General features: G+C 45.3%; 1 protein-coding gene across 1 annotated transcript in view; it reads right to left on the minus strand.

Annotated features, from left to right (window-relative positions):
- The window catches only part of LOC138480667 (uncharacterized), a 248,614-nt gene that overhangs the window by 67,051 nt on the left and 154,278 nt on the right, over positions 1 to 27,285 (minus strand). Inside the window, exon 3 of the mRNA XM_069612340.1 lies at positions 17,825 to 18,055. Within this exon, the coding sequence (XP_069468441.1) occupies positions 17,825 to 18,055 (231 nt within the window). The remainder of the gene's footprint in view (positions 1 to 17,824; positions 18,056 to 27,285) is intronic.

The raw sequence follows: 27,285 nt of genomic DNA on the forward strand, positions 1-27,285 counted from the left end.
AGTGTGACTTCTTAGAGATGTCAGAGATGTGAGCAGAGAAGGAAAGTGTGGAGTCGAAGATGACGACCCTGAGGTTTTTAGCCTTGGAGGTGGGAGCAGGAAGAGAGCCAAGGGAGGACTGGCCAGAGAGTGACAGGAAAGGAGGGAACGGGTGTGCCGATGAGGAGAATCTCAGTCTTACTTGCATTAAGGCAGAGATCATTGGCGGCACACCACTCCTGAATAGCAGACAGACAGTCAGAGATGAGAGAAGGAGAAGAGTTGGCTGAAGGTAGCCTGAAAATGAGTTGAGTGTCATCCGCATAGCACTGAAAGTTGGGGCAGAGAGTGGCAATCCGGTGGGCAAGAAGTGTCAGGTATTGGTTGAACAGCCAGGGAGAGAGGTTAGACCCCTGGGGAACACCACAGGTAGAGATAGAGATAGAGGAGAGGAAGGACCCAAGTTGGACCTGGGAGGGTCGATCATAGAGGAAAGAAGTCAGCCACGACAGGGCCTGACCGGTAAAACCCAAGTTATCACAGAGACGGTTGAGTAGTATGGCATGGTTGACTGTGTCAAAGGCAGAAGAGAGAACAAGCAAGATGAGGACACGGGGTGTTGGAATCAAGGTTGGAGAGCAGGTCTTCACGGATGTTAGGAGAGCAGTTTGCGTGCTTCTTGCAGCTCTAAAGCCAGACTGATGGTCATGGAGCCAACCAACAGATTCAGTGTAAAGATTAAGATGGGCGATGGCCAGCTTTTCAAAGAGTTTTCCCAGGAAAGGAGTGATGGAGATTGGGCGATAGTTAGCCGGGCAGGACGACTCAGCAGAGGGTTTCTTAAGAAGAGGGTGCACAAGGGAGTGGTTCAATGGGATGGGAAGACTCCAGTGGTGAAGGAGTGGTTGCAGAAGTCGGCCTGTTTTGACAACACTTTCATAGATTGGACTTGTCTAGAAACCTTGTCTGGGGACAACAGGAGAAAGGCAGAGAAGGAGTGAGGAGAGGTGGCCGAAGAAGGGCCAGAGGAAGAGCAGGGAGTAGAGGGAGAAGGGGGAGTGGAAGAGAGAGAGGACAGGATGTCCTGAGTTTTAGAGGTGAAATGAGAAGCCAGAGCCGTGCAGAGGGCCTGGGAGGGGACAGGAGAGGTAGAGACTGCAGCAAGGTTGGCCAGTTCCTTGCAGAGAGAGCGAGAACGGGTAGAGGAAGAGAGAGAGGTGCAAAGAAAGAACACCATGAGTGTCAAGTTTTATTCATTTAAGACAATTAAATGCTGCAAATCAGGATAAAGTACAGTCTACTGTCACATGGACCAAGGATGAAAATAGGAGTTGGGCATGCAGACCAGAACTGTGATAAGCATGTGCACACACTCCCTTATATGCCCAGAGACGAGAATACATTGCAAGGCAGAGTTCAAAGGCAATCTCCATGGCAGAAGGCATGGACGATGAGAGATGTAAGGCTAATTGGCTGGGAAAGCAAAGCCATGTCCACCCCCCGGGCAACTGGGTATGAGCTTACATGCTGTAAGGAGCCGAATGTTCCAGACATTGCACGAGCATGCCAACCAATTGTGGAGGGTCATATAGCAGACCTGGACGACGAAAACGATCCCTTTCGACAAGTCTATGATAGGCATCTGCCTAACACATTGTATGACTCAACAGCGGAATCATAACCACCAAATAAAATGAAATGAATTGGTCCTTATGTACGTGGAATACTAGAGGGAACAACCATTTATTCAATCGACTTTCACCCGAACTAGAATCCTTCAACATTATCTGCCTTCAAGAAACATGGCTCATGGAAACGCCTTGTTGCGATGGGTTCCTTACTTTTATGAATCCAGCTCTTAAAGGAACCTGTCGGAATTGAAACAATATTATGCCTCCTATCGCAACAATTGTATGTGTATTGGCCTACGCCAAGTTGTCTAAACATCATATGCGAATAAACTCCGCGGCAAGGTCTTTACCTTAGAGAAAGTAATGTAAGTCGCCATCTTGGATTAAGCCACCATTTTTAGGTTCTCTTGTAATGTGGAAGTCACCCTGAAAATCAAAATGGAGGCCGAATGACATTTTGAATAAAACTATGGCCGAAGTGACCTCCGTACACACGAATAATTAATATGCCTGCAGGCCACTTGTCGGGGTCGCAAACTGAGACCTTGTCCAATTGTTGACCTATGTGTAAATGTACAACTATATCAGCGAAACTAATCAAAATGCATATATTATAGGATTGACCTGGCAAAGGAACCCATAGGCCCAACTCCTAGGATGGTTAACCCGCGAGGAGGTTGGCCAAGGGCTGGATAAAGAGAATAAAAAGCCCAAGTATTCCAATGTACGGTCTCTCTCACTAAATCATCGAACCTTCGTTGAAGTTCGTTACGTTACTCTGAGAGCCGAATAGCTATCCGTTTGTCAATTGACTTTGGTAACTGTTGTAGCTTTTGAATAAAGCACTTGTATGTTCTTTGTAACCTGTGTTTGTGTGTTTCTTTCTGGGCTTCCCGGCCTCATATTATTTTTCTGTTTCCACAGTTGGTGCCCGAATAGGGACCCTCAAGATTGATGCCGGATCATCGAAGGTTGACGCAGACTATCGAACCGGGATCGGACGGTGTGATACTGCGGGCCCGACCGAACGAGACGCGATACCTCGGCAGCGCAGCACGATCCGATCCTTGGACGATAGTCGTGTGGTCTGACACGGCATCTTGACGAGGGTCCATTTTTGAGGCGGGCAGATTTGTCGAAACCACCAAACACATGGTAAAATTCGTTAGGTAAGTTCTTTGGTAAACCGTACGGTCCTCCTTAGGTTTGGTCAGGTGTAGTCGTGACCCGGCTCTTAATTTAACCCTGACAATTTGAATTTGGTATATTGTATCTGCAGACACAATTATTGACCAGGTAACACCAATTTTTTGTGAAATGCCTGGGAAATTGTCTAGCTGCTTTAGGGCCCTGTTCCGCAGCGATCGACAATCTTTGGAATTTAGCCCCCCGGCACCACAGGAGGGGTCGCCGGCATGTACTATGTACTGTAAGTATGGCATTGGAAGTATAGTATTTAATGATATTTGGCACAGACAAACCAGACATGCCTCCGAATTTCAGTGCCCAATCAATGGTAGTTTCGAGATCCCCCGTATTGAATACCTAGAATCGGTCTTGCTAAAAAAGAAGGCCAGACCTGCAGCGTCTGATGTTTTGCAGAATTGGAAAAAAGAAGCGTTGCAGCAGCTTAAAAGTAGGGATAAACATGCACGCCGTCATAAAACAAATGCCGAAAAAGCATTGTTATATGATAAGGAAAAACATTCGGAGTCAGTCAAAATATGGATAGGGCTTTCTCCCTAGGTATCCAGAAAATGTATCCCTCTAAAGATTTCCATGTTACCAAAGAATTTATTGAAAAATTGTTAAACGAACGCAGACCTGGTGCCTCCGCGCCACCTCCGTATGATCCTCTCCCGGGTGCTCTGCCCATTGCACCACCCCTTCCTCTTACGCCGATCCTTGCGCCTCCATTGAATTTGACCGCACCTCTGCTCCCGAGTGGTTCTGTATTGACTGAAGTTGATCGGGGTGCGGGGTCGAAGATTGTCACTCGAAATACTGTTTCTGCAGGCAAGAAACAGGAATTATTTGCATGGGCTAAGCACTGTATGGAGAAAGGTGATCAAGTTAACGTTTTTTCCACATTATCAAATATGGCCAATTTTCCTGAGAAAAATGTTTTTATGGATGGTCTGGGGACCCATTTATGTGTAATGTGGGATAGATTACAAAATTTGGATCTCCCACAAGGGGTGAGGGATCTAAATACTTTAGCACTTTCGAGGGACACAGAGGAGAAAGTACATGGTCATGTTGAGAGATTGTTTGAGTATAGGAGGGACTTTGAGAAATCACGAGATGAGGATGATGAAGACGACAGTATGTATGTGCAGAAACGGTTCCTTCTGTGTCGTAGATCGGCACCTGAGGAAGTACGAATTTGTACTAAAGATGCGATTCGATGGATCTCGAATTCATCGATACCGCCAGATGAAGTATATGATACGTATAGTCAGTATACAGTAGAAATGCAGAAGAAGGTGATTCAGGTAATGGTACAGTACCTTCAGGAAGAATGTGTAAGGAAGAAGGTTAGTTGTCCTATAGAGTTATTGAGAATTTGTAAAAGGGCTTTTTCGCCTGACACTTCTTCGACTGCCTTAGTGCTCGACCTGGCTCTGTTGCTTAGCAAGCGGTCGGAGTTACCTATATCCCAGTTGCCTATGAGAGAGGTTCCTCCGACATTTGTCCCTAAGGTTGAGATTCCCGCTAACCCTGGGACTGGTGCACCCTCTGTGGACATCCCTGCACACTATGTATCGCAATTTGTTCACGTCCCGTTTTCATGACAGGAAGCAAACACTATTAGACAATGAATTCCCGATATTAGGAAGAACCCGACAGGATTCTACAAAGAGATAGAGTCCGTTTTACAGTCCTCTGTGTTCACCTTAAGTGACATTGACTTACTATTCCCTGTACTCCTGCCCGTAGATTTATGGAAGCAGGTTCGAACAATAGACGATGTGCCAGGGTTAGAAGATACGTGGGCTAACATGACTAGGTTTGATGGGGAAAGACCAGCTGGTGAGAAACCACTTCAGGTAATACTTACTTTGCCTGATAGAATTGTCGCAAAATTGAAAACCATAATTCCTGAGAAAAGAATTATTTGGGACAAGCTTACGCCTGTGTTCAAGGAAAAACTGAATGTGCCACCGAGTTCTTTAATAGATTAGAACAGGTATTCTCTGATTTCAGTGGACAGGACCTGGGCACAGAGTCTGGGAAAAGGTTGTTTGTGGACAAATTTGTACGTGGGTTGTTGCCCGACATCCACTCACAGATTATGTCCTCTGAAATCCCAATCTGAAGTTTTGCACATGGCTCAGTATTATGAGAACCGTGTGAATAATGAAAAAGAGAAAATAGAGAAGAGGAAAGGAGATTTGAAGACTAAAGTATTGTTACAACAAATTGTTAGAAATCCCAGAGGAGGTACGTCACAGACCAGAAGGTCAGTATGTCCCAAAAGGAAACGCTCCTTTGGGTTCTGTGAATATTAATCAATGTGCCTATTGCCGCCAGGAAGGTCACTGGCGAGCACAATGCCCCGTCCTTCGCCAAAGGTCAAGCAATGCATTTGGGAGTATGGATAGACGACCTAGAGGTCGCCCCGGAGCGGGAGGCCCTGATAGAGGTCAGTTTTCGCAAGATCCTCCGCAACCTTTTTCACGGGAAAATCAGATTCCGAGTGTGGATACAAGAAACATATTTGATCACCCTTCTGCTGCCTACCTTTCTGAAGAGCTTCCTTCCGATAACATTTTGTTTCGTTAGGACTGCCCGAAGCAGGGTTTGGAACCTTCACCTTTTCCCGTTAATCAGAAAGGTCCCTACATTGAATTGTTAGTGGGGAATAGGAAACATCAGTTTTTGATAGACACTGGAGCACAGAAGTGCTCCATTGATCATTCCCGGGTTCCAAACATTCCACTGTCAGGGCAAACTAATGTTTCTGTAGGGTTTTCTGGTATACCAATTGTTTGTCCGGTTTCTTCACCGGTGTCTGTTTGTTTGGGTCCCTTTACGGACCATTGTCCCTTCCTTCTGACTTCGAACTGTGGAGAGAATTTGCTGGGGTTGAATCTGCTGAAAAAATTGAATGCAGTAATTCATTGTTCCTCTGATGTAGTACGACTGAAGGTTTCACCACAGCAACTTCCCAATTCTCAGTTTTTGACTCGACCATTGCCTCCTGAGTTTAGTGTTGTTCCGGAATGTTTATGGGCGGTTGACGACAATGACGTCGGGGTACTAAAGATTGAGCCCGTTAGGATCATTTTGAAACATGGAGTTAAACTACCACGCATTCCGCAATATAAAATATCATTTGAGGGCGAGCGTGCTTTGAAGTGCATTGTCTCCGATTTTGTGCATCGAGGGGTGATTGAAGAGATTGCAGGTAGTCTATGTAACAGCCCGATTTTGCCTGTATACAAGAAAGGCGACAATGCAATCCCATACCGTTTTATAATTGATCTTCGTGCTATTAACAAAGTTGTCAACCCACAATTTCCAATTGTGCCTGATGTGACAACGATACTAACAATGATCCCTGCTACAACTACGTATTTTAGTGTTGTGGATCTAAAGAATGCTTTTTTTAGCATTCCTATACACAAGGAGAGTAGATATTTGTTCGCGTTCACCTTGGGAGGACGTTCATTTACATTTACTCGGGCACCTCAAGGGTATACTGAAAGTCCAAGCATTTATAGTAGAGCTTTGAAAGAGCAGCTTGACACCCTTGTATTTCCACCTACTTGTACACTACTTCAGTATGTCGATGATTTGCTTTTGGCTGCAGATTCTGAAAGTGCTTGTAAAGAAGGCACTTTACTGTTGCTTGTTCATCTAGCTAAAAATGGTCATAAAGCTTCGCTCAAAAAATTTCAATATTGTTGTCAGGAGGTCGCCTATTTAGGCTACCTCCTGTCAAAGGAGGGGAGAAGATTGACACCTGAAAGAATAAAACACATTTCCGGCATGTCTGTTCCAAATACACATAAGGAAGTCAGGGCCTTAATAGGTATGGCTTCTTACTGTAGGTTGTGGATCCCGAACATTTCACTAGTGATAAAACCGATGTTGGCTTTGACGAAGAAGGGCATTTCTCTGCCGCTGCCATGGAAATCGAAACATCAACGATAATTTGAGCTTCTCAAAACCGGGTTATGCTCTGCACTGGTTCTGGGTACTCTAAATTATGACAAGGCCTTTGTGTTGTTTGTGCATGAATGTGATGGATGTGCCTTGGCTGTGTTAACGCAGGAACATGGAGGGAAGAATAGGCCGTGCGGCTACTACTCCTCCGCCCTTGATCCTGTCGCATGCGCTTTGCCAAGATGTTTGCGAGCTGTCGCTGCTGCTGCCGCGTCTGTAAAACAGAGTGAGGGAATGGTCCTAGGCCATGATTTAATTTTGATGGTACCTCACTCTGCAGATGTCCTATTGAATAAAACTCAAACGCAACACCTCACCTCTACCCGGCTGACAAGGTATGAATTAATTTTGTTTGCCCCTCACATTCAAATTAAGAGGTGTTGTGTTCTTAATCCGGCTGAACTTCTACCTCTCCCGCAAAATACTGTTTGCGGTGACAAAGAGTTACATGACTGCCTGTATACCATTGAACAAGAAACGAAGGGCAGGATAGACCTTATAGATACTCCTTTGGACAATGCAGAAGGGGAGCTGTTTTGTGATGGCTCCTGCTTCAAACTTCCAGATGGTACATCTACAGCTGCTTACGCAGTTACTACGTTGAGTACGATTGTTGAAACTAAGAGAATTCTGCATAAATCCGTGCAGGCCGCAGAGATTATAGCACTGACCTGAGCTTGTGAACTCTCCAAAGGGCGTATAGTAAACATATATACTGATAGCCAGTACGCCTTTGGGGTGGCTCACAACTTTTGGGAGGCTCTGGTCGGAAAGAGGGTTCCTAACCTCACATGGACCAAGATTCAGCACGGTCCCCTGATAGTGCAATTGCTCTCGGCACTCTCACTTCCTAGGCAGTTAGCGATCATGAAATGTGCAGCACATTGTAAGGTCATAGATGATGTGGGAAGAGGGAACGCTTTTGCTGACCAGATAGCCAGGCAAACAGCTACAGACCTTAGCGCAGACATGTATTCTCTAAGGGAAACAAAAGATGCCTATGTCATGGATGAGGGTATCGGGTCTGTGCGGGATATTCAAACTGATGCCACAATAGAAGAATCTAAAAAGTGGGCCTAAGGAATGGGGAAACTGGATGACGATGGGTGTTGGGTGGATACATCTGAAGGAAAATGGTTGCTCCCTGATTCATATGTGCTGGCAATGGTTACGATGGCACACGGTCCTACGCATGTGTGTGCCCAGCAGATCACGAAAATGTTAGAACAAGTATGGGTAAATGATAAAATTTCGAAGATTGCACAGCGCCATGTTCAGAATTGTATGATTTGCTTACAGCACAATGTGGGGAAGGGGACAGTAACTCCAAGGTGAAGCTTTGGGCCCCCTTCTGTTCCCTTCAAGGTCATCCACTTTGATTTTATTGAGATGGAACGGTGTAACAATCTAAATTATGTTCTTGTGATTATTTGTGCTTTTAGTAAATAGGTCGAGGCTTTCCCTGTTAAAGATGCTACTGCCATGACCACTGCAAAGACTATGGTAAAAGAATTCTTTCCACGATTTGGGCTTCCAAGGGTAATTTGGTCGGACAATGTTCCCCATTTTGTTGCAGCAGTAATTTTGCAGATATGCACAGCTTTACACATTGAAAAACGATTTCACTCAGCTAGACATCCTCAAAGTGCTGGGTTGGTAGAGAGACATAACGGCTTCCTAAAAAATAAGCTTGCAAAAACATGTGCCGACACCAAACTGAAATGGCCAGATGCCTTACCTATTGTATTGTTAACCATGCGTACCACACCTCAAACTAAGACTGGGCTCTCTCAATTTGAGGTAGTGATGGGGAGACCTGCTAATATTTGGGGTCTTCCGAAGCCTAAAGCATTGAGGGAGGTGGACAATGTATTGCTTGTAGACTACTGTAACCAGTTGACTAAAAATCTGTATCTCATTTACCATCAGGTCCAATCAGCTTTACCTGTACGGTTTACGGGCCCAGGACACGATATTCAGCCTGTAAGTTGGGTCCTAGTGAAGGCCTACGAAAGGTCTTCCTGTCTCGCTCCTCGTTGGAGGGGACTCTACCTGGTGCTGTTGGTCACCCAGACAGCAGTGCGGGTGGCTGGAAAAAAACATAGGATCCACGCGACGCATGTTAAGAAACTTCCTCACCCGACGCCACACGTTACAGAAGAAGCAGAACCCCTCGCTGATGCTACAATCTCTGATCCTGGAGTAGCAAACAGCGCTGTGAGTGCGTCGGAGAATTTCTCTGAGCCCGTGGAGCTTGGGGAACAGTCCATTTCGTCTCCACATTCTTTGGAAAAGTCACTTCCGGAAAACATTGTTTCAAGTTCTGCGACTTCCGTCGCCTCCGATACATCGCTTCCCTCAGGAAGTGACGTTGCCTTGTTTACGGATCAAACAGTTCTGGGTACCACCGGGTACAACATTCGACGAAGAAAATAGAACTACGGCACGGGTCTTTTCCGTGCACTTGGAAAGAAGAAGTGATTGAAAGTTTTCTCTTGTGAAAGAAAAGTTCCTTTCGAACAAAAGAAAAAAAAAAGGGGATTCTGCTGGCTAGGGTTGGGAAGGACTAAGAAGTTGCGCGACCGTAGTGTCGCCAGCAACAAACATTGGGGTCGTCGATCGAGAAACTACGATGCCTGCCACCTCCACCGCTGCTCCCTGCATTGGACTTGTAAATAAGGGGTTGACCAACTCGGACAACGAACAATGTGCCTGGGCCCCGAAAACGTATTGCTGTGTAGTGTTAATAATAATTGGAATTTGTGTAATCACTGCTGTGGGACTTTGGTATTTCGAAGAAATTTACGCTCTGAAACCTCTACTGCCAATTGAGATTGTACCTACTGCTTTGACTCCCTCTGTACACCTCCACACCTTGTCACCTAGAGACTCACAGCATAGACGAAAGTATCATAATAACACTTTAATGATAGTAATGAATGCAAAGCATGCCATTTTTAATAAGAGTAATTGTTGGATTTGCACCCATTTACCGCAACATGGGAACAAGGGGCTAGGATGGTATATTCACCCTTTACCTTTAACGACTGCTGCTTGCTATGCTTCTCTTAGAGCACTATTCTTTGGCCGTTGGAATGATAGCATCTCAGGGAACTTTGATGGAACTAATTTAAATGATTTTGAGAAACGTGAATTGACTCCCCTGGGATGCTCGCTTTTCGCAAATAGAAGTAGACCTAATGTTGCTTCTATTAGGCCATCTGATAAACTATCTTTTCCTTTCCAAACTCTAATTTCCTTTAAAATGGCTCCGATAGTCAATAAGGACGCTGTGCCTCCTTCCTACTCTATTAATCATAGCCCTGATTCAGTCCCCTTTTGTGTACAAAGAAATGGCACTCAGCCAATGGGAGATTTTGAAGGTTGTGTGAACATTGTAAATTTGACCGGGGAGAACAGGCCTCTGTATGTAGGGGGGCCTGTTTATTTCGTTTGTGGTAGTTCAGCATTTCCCTGGTTGCCCAAGGATTGGCAGGGAACCTGTTATTTAGGAATCTTGTTACCTGGGGTATTTATAGCTAGTACATTGGAAGTTTCTAAGGCTCACCCACGGCGGGACGAGGACGGAGATACCCCTGGGCAAGTATTGGGAGATATAGCGAAATCAGTTGTACCATTTTGGGGACAGATAGCAAACTCTGAAAACATTAGAGGGCTAGCAAGAGTACTGGAGAGAACCATCAACCGGACCACGGATATACTCTACAATATGACACTAGAACAAAAGGCAATAAGATTGGTAGCGCTCCAAAATCGGATTGCATTAGATGTCATCCTGGCAGAAACTGGTGGTGTATGCAAATTAGTGGGGTCCGCTTGCTGTGTTTTCGTACCAGATTCCTCACCGACAATTTTCAAAGCAATACAGAACTTGCACATCCTTAGTTCTGAGGTGCATGTTCCTGTGGGAGATTGGAATATTAGCGCCTGGTTCTGGGATTCTCTACGATCCTGGGGTTGGAAGGTGCTTTCTGTTATCCTGGTTATTTTGGGAATCCTGCTATTCCTTTGTTGCTGTTTCCAATGTCTACCTAGTATATGTGCAATGCTAGGGGGATGTTGTGCTCAAGCGGTGAGCACAGTAGGGCACAAAATGTATGCCCCGGACACAGCATCTAAAGAGTTTGTGTTACAAGAGGTTCTGATGAACGACCTAATGGCTATAGACATTACAGATAATGATTCAGGATGTATGAACGACAATGCATGGAGTTATTTACAGAAGAATTAGAAATGATATTAGCATTTGGCATAGGCCAAAAGGAGGGTTTGTCGGAATTGAAACAATATTATGCCTCCTATCGCAACAATTGTATGTGTATTGGCCTACGCCAAGTTGCCTAAACATCATATGCGAATAAACTCCGCGGCAAGGTCTTGACCTTAGAGAAAGTAATGTAAGTCGCCATCTTGGATTAAGCCGCCATTTTAGGTTCTCTTGTAATGTGGAAGTCACCCTGAACATCAAAATGGAGGCCGAATGACATTTTGAATAAAACTCTGGCCGAAGTGACCTCCGTACACACGAATAATTAATATGCCTGTAGGCCACTTGTCGGGGTCGCGAACTGAGACCATGTCCTATTGTTGACCTATGTGTAAATGTACGACTATATCAGCGAAACTAATCAAAATGCATATATTATAGGATTGACCTGGCAAGGAACCCATAGGCCCGACTCATAGGATGGTTAACCCGCGAGGGGGTTGGCGAAGGGCTGGATAAAGAGTATAAAAAGCCCAAGTATTCCAATGTACGGTCTCTCTCACTAATGCATCGAACCTTTGTTGAAGTTTGTTACGTTACTCTGAGAGCCGAATAGCTATCCGTTTGTCAATTGACTTTGGTAACTGTTGTAGCTTTTGAATAAAGCACTTGTATGTTCTTTGTAACCTGTGTTGGTGTGTTTCTTTCTGGGCTTCCCGGCCTCCTATTATTTTTCTGTTTCCACAAACCCAGGGCAATCCCTCTTCGGGATTACTCCCTTTGATTAACATAATATCAAACTGGAGTATAGTGACCACTAAAAACATCAATTCATGGACCCAAAACACAATAATAAAAATCCAGTTAAACAATCAAACAAGTACACAGAAGAAACCTGAACGTCTGATATCAATCATAAACGTCTATTGGAATCCTGCTAAAATCAATGACAACATCTTTCTTGATGGACTCTTTCTAACGATAGACGAAACACTTGCCATATACCAACACGCCAAATTTATCATCTGTGGCGATTTGAAGATTCATCTATATACAGACAAAGGAGAACTAATGAACCACGCAGACTATTTACGTGTGCCAAGAGATGGCAGGAAGAAACGAACATGCGGAATCTCACACGTCTAAAGCATCCAACTGACGACACAGACAGGATCATACCGACCTGGTAAGAGGAACCTCTTCAGCAATAATAGACTACATGTATCTATCGGATGAACTCAAAGCATCAATAATTGAATTAACCACAGAGCCGACTACAGCAAGCAACCACTACCAACTGTCAGCAAAAGGCCAAGGTCTGACGGAACCCACAAACCACCATTCATGTGCATTGATAGAAATTGTGGGCAAAAAACTTAAGACTCTGAATGAGCCAAACAGAAACCCTAGATCTTATGAATCAAATACAGCAACCATTGATGAAGGATACAGACAAACTCAAATAAGCTCATACCCAACTCCCTTCCTCAAGGAGTGCAAGAGGAGCAACAACAAGACACACCAACATACCTTCAACACCAAACTTGTAGAGAGGAAAATCCGTCGGTTGAGAAACATCGACAGCCCAAGTCGTAACCAACAGATAAAAAAGGCAAAACAATCTTACGCAAATTGGAGGAAATCATTCTGCATGACGCTGTTACAAGAAGATGCGGAAGCAATTATGAGATCATTTAAAAGCCACAACCTAAGAGAACTGTGGAATCTCTTGAAAAACAATGCAAGAAAACAACATGATCTAACAGCAAACTTCACCCAACAACAATGGATGCAGCACTTCTCTGCGATATACAATGACCGGAGCACAGACATTAGCACCAATCAGCCAACCTCGAGTAAGAAGTGGTGCATACAATACGATAAGCAACATCTGACAGAGATGATTCGCAACTTAAACGCCTCGCGCCAGGACCTGACGGATTGTCAAACACAATAATCAAGAAAGATGCACATCTATGGGCCAACTTCATGGAACAAGTGCTCTCTGCAATCACCAAACTTAATCAGATCCCTCAGTCTTGGCAAACCGCTACAATAGTCCCAATCTACAAGCAGGGCCCACGGGACGAGCCGCAAAATATCAGTCCTATAGCTCTCCTTGATCCACTAGGGAAGTTATTTGCATCAATCTTACTCAAAAATCTGAAACAATGGGCCACGGAAAATGACCGATTTGCCATCCGACAAACGGGCTCGACATCTAATGTCGGAACAAACATAAACTTAATAATACTGAATCTAATCAAACACGAAGCAATAAAAAACAAAGCGATGGTTCATGCAGCATTTATTGACCTCCACATGGCTTTTGACTCCATATCAAGACTGAACCTCTGGAAAAAATGTACAACATGGAAATGTCCCACTGAAATATTGGAAACAATCAAATTTCTGTACTCAAACACCTCCATAACAATTAGACTAGCAAAAAATGGCATTACCACGGTGTCCAGACATTTGGTCGACTGAAAACTGGTCGAAAGACATTTGGTCGACGCAATTTGGTCGAAAACCAAATGGTCGAATTTTTTATTTTTATTTATATATATATTTTTTTCGGGTTTTTAGTTTTTTTAAAAAAGGGTTTTTTCGAAAAAAAAAGGGGTTAAAAAAATAAAAAATTTCGACCATTTGGTTTTTGACCAAATTGGTTCGACCATTTGTCCAGTCGACCAATTTTTTTCGACCAAATGTCTGGTAACCCATTACCAACCCATCCATTAAGACAACGAACGGGTTAAAACAAGGATGCTCGTTGGCAGCTACTCTCAATAATCTTTACACCGCAGATTGTGAAGATTACCTGGAAAACAGCGCTTTAAATCCTCCCAAAATAAACTCCATCCCTGTTCCAGTTATGATGCATGCCGATTACATCATTTTACTAGACAAAACCACGTCGGGACTACAGAAAAGCCTACAACCTTTGGGGGAATACATGAATGTAAATGAACTACATATCAATTCCACCAAAACAAAAGTGTTGTGCCTGGTGAAGCAGACACTTAAGAAGAGCAAACCTTTGAACTAGACTATTGATGGGAATCAACTAGATGAAGTCACAACATTCAAATACCTGGGCATCCCAATAAACCAATCAAAAGTGAAAAAACAATGGATTAACAACCTAGAAGGCAAAATGCAAGCACTAGTCAGACAAGGATGTGTGCTCCATCGAAAATTCATCAAATTCTCCTTCAAACCAATACTCTCGTATTACAGACAGAAAGTAATCCCAACAATAACTTATGGAAGCGAAGCAATGCCACACGTACAAACCACCAACTGGACGAGACTGGAAGCTATGTTCTGGCGCAAGATCTTGAGACTACCACCTTCTTATCCAACGGCCAGAATACGCCACGAAATAGCCACGCAGTTAATAAATTCAATAGTCAAATGGAAACAACTGGACATTCTGTTAAACAAACAATTGTTGACTGAGGAAAAAATACCAGCAATAGAAATACTGAGAGACCACCCTACAACCATGAACAACTCTGTTTTGCAGGCATGGAAGGAAGATCTTTTTCGCTTACTTACAACTGAGGATATATCAGTCGAAATGCTCACACAAAGACCTCAACATGCCAAGCAAAAATTGAAGGAGAATGACTGGATAAAGACATGTAGCATCAAAACAACATACTCAAGGAACATACAACATCTCACTGATATACGTGCCATCAATGAGATGCCAAAATATCTACTAACTTTCCCTGACCCAAACATATGTGCAACTTACATGAAGATGAAACTAAACACTTTGCCTACTCGAGACTACCTAGCTACGTCTCAGCTAATAGCGGCCTCGGAGCACCATTGCCACTTCTGCAAAAACCACGAGACACCGGAAACAACATACCATCTACTAATGATATGCTCCGAACTCAAAAGAGATTGAATTTTGGCTCATACTCTAACATCATATTGCAGCATGTGGATGCTGAAACACGATGGACACGCATTATGAATGGACAAGAAAACAAACTTATCTTCACAGTTGTCCAATTCCTGCAGAATGTTCTAGAACTAGACCACAGACCTGCGGAACGATCTAACGATCCTTAGACTCACTCACATGAGATAAGCCACTCATTTAGCTAGATACTGACAGAGAGCCGCAAAACGCAATCTTCTAAACCTGAAAAAAATGAAACGTTTATAATAAACAATACCATTTAAAAAATAAATAAATAACAAACTGCCTTATAGTTAGAGAGCCAATGGTGTACTGTGCATCTAATAAGTGTTGAGGATGACTTGCACAAGAGGTGGGCTTAAGTTGTCAGCCTGATAGTAGATGTTCTATTACATCCCAACCCCTTATAGAAAGAATACTTAGATGTTCTCCCTGAGCCAACCACACTCCCCTGTAGGTATGACATCATGTATGACAAAATTTTAGTATAGAAATATGTTTTTATGTAAAATATATTGGGAGCTCGAGCAACTGTCCGTTGATGTCAGTTGTAACTCCCTGTTTTAGACAATTGATATTAAAACAGTCAAATTGGACTTTCCCAACTTCCTGAGTCGGTCAGATTATTTGGTGTAAGAGTTACTCTGCATCCCATCCTTTGCATGACGTGTTACAGATTAAGGAACTTATGTTCACTAGTAATGGTGGATTTGGTGGAAAAGATGAGATCAAGCATACCGGCCAAATCATGGGTAACAAATTGATGGAATCTAAGGTTAGTGATGGACTAAAACACTGAGCCACTGTGGGAATGAGTGGAATGAGTGGGGGGCTATACCTAATGTTAAAACCTCCCAGCATCACAAGACTGGCAAACACAAGAGTGGTTAAGAGATGCTCGTGGGTTTTTAAAGGACAGAGCTGCCTGATGTTCATAATATTTAGGAGGTGGAGGTGAGCTACTGTTGCAGTTTTGGAGATGGAAGTAAAGAAAGTGTGAGAAGGGTCATAGATGACACATAGTTTTCAATCTGGAGGAGAGTGGGAAGGAGTGTCAGGTTGGAACGGGAAAGGCTGGGGAAGAGATGAGGCAGACTGTAAAGCCATCCAATATGTAATGGCACAGAGACAGTGGGACATTTTGATAGAGAGATCATAGAAGAGTTCAGGAAAAGAGAAGAAGATTTGGGTGTAGTCCGCAAAGAGTTGGCACAAGAACCCATGGATGAGATTAGTGTGCCAAGAGCAGAGATGTAGAGTTTAAAGAGGAGTGGATCCAATACAGAGCCTTGTGGAACACCTACAGTTAGAGGAGTGAGTTGAGAGGCGTTGTTGTGCCTGGAGACAGCGAATTGCCAAGGTGCTGATTAGGATTCAATCTAGGCAAGGGCTCAAACGCCAATCCCAAGAAGAGAGAGCATATTAAGTGGATCGGAGTGATTGACAGTGTCAAAGGCAGTGGACAGATCAAGAAACGTTAGGTTAGAGGACAGGTTGGAGTGCTTAGCAGAGGCAATGAAGTTGGAGACATTCTTGAGAGTAGTTTCTGTGGAGTGACAGGGGCTGAAACCGGTTGTAGGAGGTTTGAGAGGTCGTGGAAGTCTAAGAAATTGGTAAGACGGTTGAACACAACACTTTCTAGCACTTTAAAGTAGTGCAGAATGAGAGACACAGGACGAAGGTTAGCCGATAGGTCCTGATCAGTCCGTTCCTTTATTAGGAGAGGGATGAAGGTGGCCGTTATAGAGGGAAAGCAAGTGGAGTCGAAGGAAGAGTTCAGAGAGGTGAGAGGCCACTAAAGGGTAAATAAGCTTGACTAGCTCAGGATCAAGAGGGCCTGATTGGGCACCAGAGGGGTTAGCCTTCATCAGTAGAGACAGGACTTCTTCAGTATTAGTGTGGCTAAAGTGGGATGTAGAGGCAGAGGATGATGGTAGAGTAGGCAGAGTGTAGAATGTAGAGAGTGTGAGAAAGGTCAGGCGAGAGTAGCTAATTTTGGAAATGTTTGCATCAGCGTATTCTGCTAGGTCATTAGGTGTGAGAGTGGAGTTGATAATCATAGATTTAGGAGGAGTGAGGCGAGAGTTCAGGGTGCCCTGTATCCAGCGAGGATGGCTGGAATGAGAGTCAATGAGATAACTCATTGACCAAAATACTCAACTGACAAGTCTGGTGCTCAATCAAGTGAGAGGAGGTGCATCTTTAGAGATTTTCTGAAGGGTAATAAAGAAACAGCAGAGGAAATATCAACCAAAATCTCCCTAAAATGCCCTCTTTCCAAAATACTAAATCATAACTGACTAAAAAATCACACATACATTAATAATACCAATGCAAGACAAATAAAGGATATTTTCTTGGCAAACATCAAAGAGACAGTACTGCTTCTTTGAGAAGTGGGTGTGGAGGGTGGGGGGCACCGCAGCCCCAGCCCGCTGGATTCTTACTGTGATTCATATCTCATTAGTGCCACGAGGTGCTCTGAAAGTTGCAATGTGCTTGATTTTACTTTGCTACCAAAGAGTCATATTATAAAGCTTGACAGACAAAATAAAACTAAAATCATTAGAGGACATAATCAAACATATCTTCTTTAATGAATCTGCTAAAAGTAAACTTTTAACAGCGGAGGATAGCACAGGGGCAACGTGCTGGTCTTGGAAGCAAGACAACGCAAAGCAACAGAGGTTCGAATCCAGGATCCGTGGTTAGAAACCGAACTCAGCTACGGTATTAGATGCATTATAAAAAACAATAAAATAAATAAATAAAAACAGCTTTTTGGGGTAAAGCTCCGATTATTACCCTTAACAGTCTTTCTCGCATTGAGTGGTAGATATTGCACCTGGTGCCACTGCACCCCCCACTTACCTTCAGCAGGTGGACCGATGACTGCTGGCACATATCCTCCTTCTCAGTGATCAGCGCTTTGAGGGACGCGCTCTGCTCAGTGAGCATGGAGATGCTTTCCTCCAGTCGCCTCACAATCTCCTTCTCCTCCTCCTCGAGTTGGCTGAGGAACATCTGTTTCTGCTCCTCAAGGAACTGGTTCATCTCCTCAAACTCAGATGCAATCTTCTGCTTTTCTCGCTCCACAGAAGCCTTCGGGAAGAGAAAGAGCAAGTGAGAAAATGTCAACTCGAGGATACAACAAATAAGACCTTCAGTGCAATGAGCCTGAACACGCGCTACAGGGCTAGCATCGTCTTTAAAAGACATAAAAAGGCAATTTCACAAAATCTTGCAATCTGAAAATGGTAACCCATTACTCAATGATACACAACTGATGCCGAAGCTCTTTGAACAAATGCACGGAGGTATGTATGATCAACTTGCTGGTTGCTGCTTGATCATGGCATGCCACAGCGATCTGTGCCACCACCGACTCCACTTTTATTATTCTTTCTATGTTGATAAAAAATCATAACAAATACACTGATTCACTGTACAGGCACACAAATGCTATTTAGAACAATTTACGGGACAAGTGTGACAAAATGACTCCCTTTTCCCATAGACTAAGATGCTCCAGTAGTTCGGGTCCAGGTTGGTGGTGGTTCAATCTGTGATCCTGATGGTCTGCTGTGGTGTGTGGTTCAAAGAGGTGGTGGATCAAGGTGCAGCCCATGGGATTTGTTCAGTAACTGCTGGTTAGGGTTAGCGACTGGTGTTTCAGCAGTTTGAGTCGAAATCCGCAGTAAGCAGTTCATTAGAGCTAAGCAGGTAACAGGCTCTGCTAAGTATGTTGTGCATAGATATGGTTCCAAGAGTTCAGTTGAGTTCCAAAGGCAGCACCGGTGGGTCTGGAGATACAAATATGGCAAACACGGTTGGAAAGCAGTTCCATCAGTTCTCCACGATTAAAGACAGGCAACCTGGCTATCTTGGCTGTCAGGTTGCTGTGAGTCAGAATCCAGCCCTTGTACTCGTGCTCCCAAGGACAGGGGAGGCTGCAGGGGTCCTTCAGCACGGTAACGTCCTGGGTACCAGTGTGTCTGGAAGAGGGCCAGCTCTTGCTCCAGTAGCAGGGTACCCACAATGTCCCCTGGGGTTGGTTAGTTAGAAGAGCGTGTCTCTGCCTTGGACACTAAGTGTTCACCTCACTGGCTCCCAAAAGTCGAATCTCCCAACAGTAGTCTACTGAATTCTTCCTCCAAATATTCAAGGGTGATTCAGAGAAGGAATCGGTTGCCCTTTGTTTTATAGGCAAGAATTCATAGGTGATTCGACTAAAGCAAGCCTGCTTTAAGGAGGCCAATCCCTGTTCTTGAGACAAATAGCCAAATTAGCTTTGTGCTAAAGGAAGTGTAGGGGACAGGATGGAAAGACAGGTACAGAAAGAAGAATGTTGGAATCTTCCTCCAACTATTCAGAGCTCCTTTTGTTAATTTTAACCCTGCCCCTTCCATTGTCAATAGAATCAAATGTCAAACTGCTGCTGGGAGATTGCTCTGCTGGAGAGAGGTGTTACCAGGTCTCACAAAGGATCAAAGGAGAGGCGCAGTCATTCACTCTCCCGCTCTGACATTTGGCAGTGGTAGGCTGTTTTACCAGCATACACATAACCCTCCCATAGCTGGGCTGGGTGCAGAGTGCTGAAACATGTATGATATTAATTTGATGGGTGTTCTGATAGCTATGTTAATTGCTATCCATCATAGACTAAATTCAGGTATGGCTATATGTTTAAAATGAAACTGCCGCAAGAATAGTAATTCCTCATGACTCTGTGGTTTTGGAACAGAGGTGCAGATTTTAAATGCAGCCCCTGTACTGAAGTGACTAGGCTGTCACTTCAGCTGTGACCTCTGAATCTGGTCTGTGCCACTGGAGAGCAGGCGCTGCAGATCAGGCCTGACACTATGCTTTTGGCCTGACGCGTGTGAAAGGGAGATCTGGTTAGCAGATCATCCTCCCTGAGGTGGAATTTACCGACATCATTTTATTAAATAATACAAATGAAAGATCCCAGAGCTTCTACGCGCTTGCCAGATCTCAGGGCTGACTCACTGTGGCAACAGTGCGAGGCCTTCTCATAGCAGAGACAAGTGTGGTGTCCTGCCGCCACATTCCGTTGAATGAGCTTCCGCTTCGAGTCTGACTCATGACCACTCCCAGCATTCTTAGATCTGCTGGAACAGACAGAGAGGTGCTGTGTCGCAATACTGGCGAAGCCCTTGCTCAGCTTCCGGGCTTGTCCTGATTTCTGGCCACTTTCTTCTTCCCTTGCTTTGTCTCCTTCCGCCCCCATGCTCAGCTGCTCCGGCTCGTTCCTCCTTCCTGTTGCTCAGCTGCTCCAGCTCGTTCCTCCTTCCTGTTGCTCGTCTGTCCCGCTTGCCCTCATGGATTTACTGCTAGAGTGCCTGCACCCTTATTCCTAGTCCTGTTGCCTTCAGAATCTGCTGCTACTTCCCGGTGGATATGTGTTTGGCGACGGCCTTCTATCACTTCTGCTGTCCTAGCCTGTGTACAGGCACGCTTTAAATACCAAACCATATCATATACATTAAGATGTGTCTAACATTGAACTATATTCAGGGATTCCCACTGCATCAGGAGCCAGAGATCAGGATAACATGGCTATGACATTTGGCAGCCAATGGGAGTCAAAGCTCATTCAGGGTAGAGTGTTTCCTATCCTGTGCACTATATGGTTGTGCACAATTCGTCGCTTAAGTTCACGACCACCTAAATACACCAATTTCACACTTGTAACACAATACCCCAGAAGCATCCCGGAAAACCAGAACTCTGCCACTATCAAGGCGTTAATACCCTGAAATGCCTGTAGAGTTCTTTCTATACACCTGCAAATAATGCCTGACCATGAAAGATGCACGATAGGTGCTGGTCAGAGGATTTAAAACTCAAATAACGCAAATAGAGCAGAGAGTGACGTCAGCAGCAGAGCAGGCGCTCTGCATTCTGTAGGTGTCAGCGAAGTCAAAAGCTGGTTTTGCAGATCAAGAATGCAGGCCTTTGAGTTGCATGGGGAGTTACAACTCAATCCGCTTGGCTTTGGCAATGCCTGTTCTGGTTTAGCCCTATTGACAGTTTGAATGATGAAGTAAGGGTTATAAAAGCCCTTTCCTGGACATGTAAAATGGGCGAGGTGCCTGCTCTGGTTATTCAGCAGGGAGATGAATATTAATAGGAGCAAGCAGGCAGTAGGTTCTATTGCATAACACATGGCACTAAGGTCATGCATACTGCATGAAGCAGACTAGTAATGCCTGCACTTTGATGCACTCACTAGGGTCTTGCATACTGCACTGTCAGGATCGGCCAGAAACACTCATTGCCTTCTATGTCACCCGGCAGTTTCTCTGGCAGAACCCTTGCAAAACTCACGTCACGTTCGGATTCCCGTTACATCCACACCCATTTCAGGACGCATACAGCTTCGTTGCCATGGCGATTGTGGCGTGCCCTCCACAAGCGTAATGCTATTGTTTTCCGCAGGGGAGGAGTCAAGCGGAAACGAGGCCGTCCTCACCCGCTATAATTCCTTCCGGGAAGCCGCACTTGTTGCTTCTGATTCTGATTCAAGGCTAGTTTGTTTGTTTGTTCCTTGTTCTTGACCTCCCTTTTGCCCTCTTTTTCCTGGTTTGCTCTCCTCCTGGCCCATGACCCCGGACTGTCCTCTGACACGCTGCTGAATCTGGACCGTCCAATGACCGGCCTCCTCTTTCCGGATTATACCTGCATTTCCCACACGCTGCTTGACCTCGGATTGTTCAACGACCTGCCTCCTCTTTTCGGACATTATCTGTATTGCTCACACGATGCCGCCTCGGAACGTCCAACGACCTACCTCTTTGGACATCATCTGCATCTGCCACATGCCGTCAACTGGGGAGCGGCTCCCAATCCGCTACGGCTGAATGGGCGGCCGTGTTTGCTTGCCTCCACTACTGCCTAGAGTGAACCTACACCATCCCATTCTCGGCACCTGGACTAGACACTGTGAACATTGGTGCATAAGGCGTTAGGCATCCTCATTTCGTCGGGATAGTACCTTGGACTAGAGACTATTTCCGCTTATGCGTCCTCTTGTCGGCGAGGTGTTAGGGTGAGGTTGGATGGTGTACGAGTTCCTCGGTAGTATTCTCACCATAGACCCCAGTGGTAAGTGTACTACATTCCATCTCCTCGTTTCTTCGTTCTCCTTGCTGTTCAATGTTCTTGTTTGGTTCTAATATTCATGGTCTTGTATAGTTCTTGGGGACTACCTTGTTTGAACTCAGGTCTTTTCATTTAGGCAGTAATCAGTATTAGAGTTTCCAACCCGAGGCTAACAACAGTATTGGAGTTTCCAACCCGAGGCTAACAACGGTGTCTGAACTTGCCAAACTACGGATGCAGTGATCTCCATCTTTCGGCTAATTGATCCCTTTGTAGTTTTGATTATAAATAGAAAGGGGTACATTGGTAGGAAGAACTCTACAGCGACACTTCCAGTTCTTCTACTGGATTATTCTCAGGACCAGCAGCCTGACATGCACGAAGGAGACTAGTAGCACCTGCACTTAGATGCACTCACTAGGGTCGTGCATACTGCATGAAGGAGACTAGTAGCTCCTGCACTTGAATGCACTCACTAGGGTTGTGCATACTGCACGAAGGAGACTAGTAACACCTGCACTTAGATGCACTTACTAGGGTCCTAGATGCTGCAAAAAGGGGACTAGTAACGCCTGCACTTTGATGCACTCATAAGGTGTTGCATACTGCACAAAGGAGACTAGTAGCGTCTGCACTTAGATGCACTCAATAGGGTCTTAGATGCTGCACAAAGGAGACTAGTAACGCCTGTACTTAGATGCACTCACTAGGGTCTTAGAAGCTGCAAGAAGGAGTCTAGTAACACCTGCACTTTGATGCACTCACTAGGGTCTTGCATACTGCACAAAGGAGACTAGTAGCGCCTGCACTTAGATGTAATCACTAGGGTCATAGAGGCTGCAATAAGGAGACTAGTAACACCTGCACTTTGATGCACTCACTAGGGTCTTGCATACTGCACGAAGGAGACTAGGAGCACCTGCACTTTGATGCACTCACTAGGGTCTTGCATACTGCACAAAGGAGACTAGTAGCGCCGGCACTTAGATGTACTCACTAGGGTCATAGATGCTGCAAGAAGGAGACTAGTAACACCTGCACTTTGATGCACTCACTAGGGTCTTGCATACTGCACGAAGGAGACTAGTAGTGTCTGCACTTAGATGCACTCACTAGGGTCTTGCATACTGCACGAAGGAGACTAGTAGTGCCTGCACTTAGATGCACTCACTAGGGTCCTAGATGCTGCAAGAAGGGGACTAGTAACGCCTGCACTTAGATGCACTCACTAGGGTCTTGCATACTGCATGAAGGAGACTAGTAATGCCTGAACTTAGATGCACTCACTAGGGTCTTGCATACTGCACGAAGGAGACTAGGAGTGCCTGCACTTAGATGCACTCACTAGGGTTGTGCATACTGCACGAAGGAGACTAGTAACACCTGCACTTAGATGCACTCACTAGGGTCCTAAATGCTGCAAGAAGGGGACTAGTAACGCCTGCACTTAAATGCATTCACTAGGCTCTTGCATACTGCATGAAGGAGACTAGTAGTGCCTGCACTTAGATGCACTCACTAGGGTTGTGCATACTGCATGAAGAAGACTAGTAATGCCTGCACTTAGATGCACTCACTAGGGTCTTGCATAATGCAGGAAGGAGACTAGGAGCACCTGCACTTCGATGCACTCACTAGGGTTGTGCATACTGCTCAAAGGAGACTAGTAGCACCTGCACTTAGATGCACTCACTAGGGTCCTAGATGCTGCATGAAGGAGACTAGTAGTGCCTGCACTTAGATGCACTCACTAGGGTCTTGCATAATGCACGAAGGAGACTAGGAGCGCCTGCACTTAGATGCACTCACTAGGGTTGTGCATACTGCTTGAAGGAGACTAGTAGCGCCTGCACTTAGATGCACTCACTAGGGTCCTAGATGCTGCAAGAAGGGGACTAGTAACGCCTGCACTTAGATGCACTAACTAGGGTTGTGCATACTGCACGAAGGAGACTAGTAACACCTGCACTTAGATGCACTCACTAAGGTCCTAGATGCTGCAAGAAGGTAACTAGTAACGCCTGCACTTAGATGTACTCACTAGGGTCTTGCATACTGCATGAAGGAGACTAGTAGTGCCTGCACTTAGATGCACTCACTTGGGTCCTAGATGCTGCAAGAAGGGGACTAGTAACGCCTGCACTTAGATGCACTCACTAGGGTCGTGCATACTGCACGAAGGAGACTAGTAGCGCCTGCACTTAGATGCACTCGCTGGGTCGTGCATACTGCATGAAGGAAACTAGTAACGCCTGCACTTAGATACACTCACTAGGGTCTTGCATACTGCACGAAGGAGACTAGTAACACCTGCTCTTAGATGCACTCACTAGGGTCCTAGATGCTGCAGGAAGGGGACTAGTAATGCCTGCACTTAGATGCGCTCACTAGGGTCTTGCATACTGCACGAAGGGGACTAGTAGCGCCTGCACTTAGATGCACTCACTAGGGTCGTGTATACTGCATGAAGGAGACTAGTAACTCCTGCACTTAGATGCACTCACTAGGGTTGTGCATACTGCATGAATGAGACTAGTAGTGCCTGTACTTAGATGCACTCACTAGGGTCGTGCATACTGCACGAAGGAGCGCCTGCACTTAGATGCACTCACTAGGGTTGTGCCTACTGCACGAAGGAGACTAGTAATGCCTGCACTTAGATGCACTCACTAGGGTCCTAGATGCTGCACAAAGGAGACTAGTAACGCCTGCACTTAGATGCACTCATTAGGGTTGTGCCTACTGCACGAAGGAGACTAGTAATGCCTGCACTTAGATGCACTCACTAGGGTCCTAAATGCTGCACAAAGGAGACTAGTAACACCTGCTCTTAGATGCACTCACTAGGGTCCTAGATGCTGCAGGAAGGGGACTAGTAATGCCTGCACTTAGATGCACTCACTAGGGTCGTGTATACTGCATGAAGGAGACTAGTAACTCCTGCACTTAGATGCACTCACTAGGGTTGTGCCTACTGCACGAAGGAGACTAGTAATGCCTGCACTTAGATGCACTCACTAGGGTCCTAGATGCTGCACAAAGGAGACTAGTAACGTCTGCACTTAGATGCACTCATTAGGGTTGTGCCTACTGCACGAAGGAGACTAGTAATGCCTGCACTTAGATGCACTCACTAGGGTCCTAGATGCTGCACAAAGGATACTAGTAACTCCTGCACTTAGATGCACTCACTAGGGTCGTGCCTACTGCACGAAGGAGACTAGTAACTCATGCACTTAGATGCACTCACTAGGGTAGTGCCTACTGCACGAAGGAGACTAGTAATGCCTGCACTTAGATGCACTCACTAGGGTCATGCATACTGCACGAAGGAGACTAGTAACGCCTGCACTTAGATGCACTCACTAGGGTCATGCATACTGCACGAAGGAGACTAGTAACGCCTGCACTTAGATGCACTCACTAGGGTCCTAGATGCTGCACAAAGGATACTAGTAACTCCTGCACTTAGATGCACTCACTAGGGTCGTGCCTACTGCACGAAGGAGACTAGTAACTCATGCACTTAGATGCACTCACTAGGGTAGTGCCTACTGCACGAAGGAGACTAGTAATGCCTGCACTTAGATGCACTCACTAGGGTCATGCATACTGCACGAAGGAGACTAGTAACGCCTGCACTTAGATGCACTCACTAGGGTCATGCATACTGCACGAAGGAGACTAGTAACGCCTGCACTTAGACGCACTCACTAGGGTCATGCATACTGCACGAAGGAGACTAGTAACGCCTGCACTTAGATGCACTCACTAGGGTCATGCATACTGCACGAAGGAGACTAGTAACGCCTGCACTTAGACGCACTCACTAGGGTCATGCATACTGCACGAAGGCTCGCCTGCACTTAGATGCACTGCATTCCCCTCTTTGACTCTGATCTGGGGGCCCCTGGTTACATGCAGCGTTGGCTGTTCATAGTGTAAAGTGGTGTAAATGCTTCCACATGTGCAAACAGGGCGAGAAGCCTTTACTTGTGTTCTTAAGGAATTCATCACATGTGAGGTGCCAGAAGCTCACAGGGGCTCATGTGTGTCAGTGGACGTGTAAGGCCTTCACGCCTTGCATTCACGGCACAGCACATTGTAATTCATTTGTCTGGTTGAGAAGAGGGGTGGAACGCAGCTTGCCTTTCTGCCACCATACTTTGGCGCTTTCATGCATTTTCATGCTGGTGCAAAGGCTGGGGATGGCTATGGAGGCTGCCGGCAGACCCTAGGGAGATCCACTGTACACGCTCCTGCCAGGCGCGCGTGTTTACTTATGTGCACCACTTGTGCACCCCACCCCGGGCTCGCAGCTTTGCAAATCGCAAAACAACCCTCAGGAAGCCCCATTCGTGAGAGAAAGGAAGATACTGTCTGTGCTTCTTAGAAGCTGCCCATTCACTGAACACTGAGCTCCCTCTCTCCATACTTTACTTTACTTTAATATAAGGCGCACCAGGTGACCCTGAGGAACCAATACATGGAGCGTATAGGGACCGGTTAGGAGCAAATCATCCGTAGGTCAAACACAAGATGTATCTAAATAGGAACGGCTTAGGCTTTATTAGGAACGCAGCAATAGACCGTATTTCCCTCAGGTCCGGTGGGATTGCATTCCAGGCTCTTGGGCAGCCAATGGAAAATCACAATTCTTAGCTACAATCAATTGACAGGCTGCGATTTTGAGCTGGTTTGTGTTGTTGGAACTCAGACACCTAGTGCTGCATGTATTGATCAAAACGTCACTGAAGTATGACAGGGTTTGGCTTAGGCATGATCAGTAGAAGTCAAAATTCAACTCTTGCCTCTATTGGCAACCAGTGTAGACTGTGTCTTGCCTCAGACACATGGTCTCTTCGCTTGAGGCCCATAACAACTCTGACCACACTGTTTTGCAAGCTTTGTAATCTGGCACATTCTGATTTAGATATACCAACCAATTTTTGACCCTATAATAGCTCTTGCTATGACTTCACAGTTTGGTTGAGACATGTACCGGTGGAGCTGAGGCAGCAGTTTGAAACAGTAGGAGGTTGAGGAGACTAAGCCACTCACATGCGCTTTCATGGTTAGATGTTGGTCCAGATAGACCCCTAAAGGGTTTACCTTTTCTTTGGTCTTGATATCACAATCTGCCACTTGAAAATGACGATAGTCGGTTCCTAGATTATAGATTCTGCCATCGGTGGCAATCACCAATA

The sequence above is a fragment of the Ambystoma mexicanum genome, chromosome 5p (genome assembly GCF_040938575.1).
Source record: "Ambystoma mexicanum isolate Mex_15411 chromosome 5p, UKY_AmexF1_1, whole genome shotgun sequence".
Lineage (NCBI taxonomy): Eukaryota > Metazoa > Chordata > Amphibia > Caudata > Ambystomatidae > Ambystoma > Ambystoma mexicanum.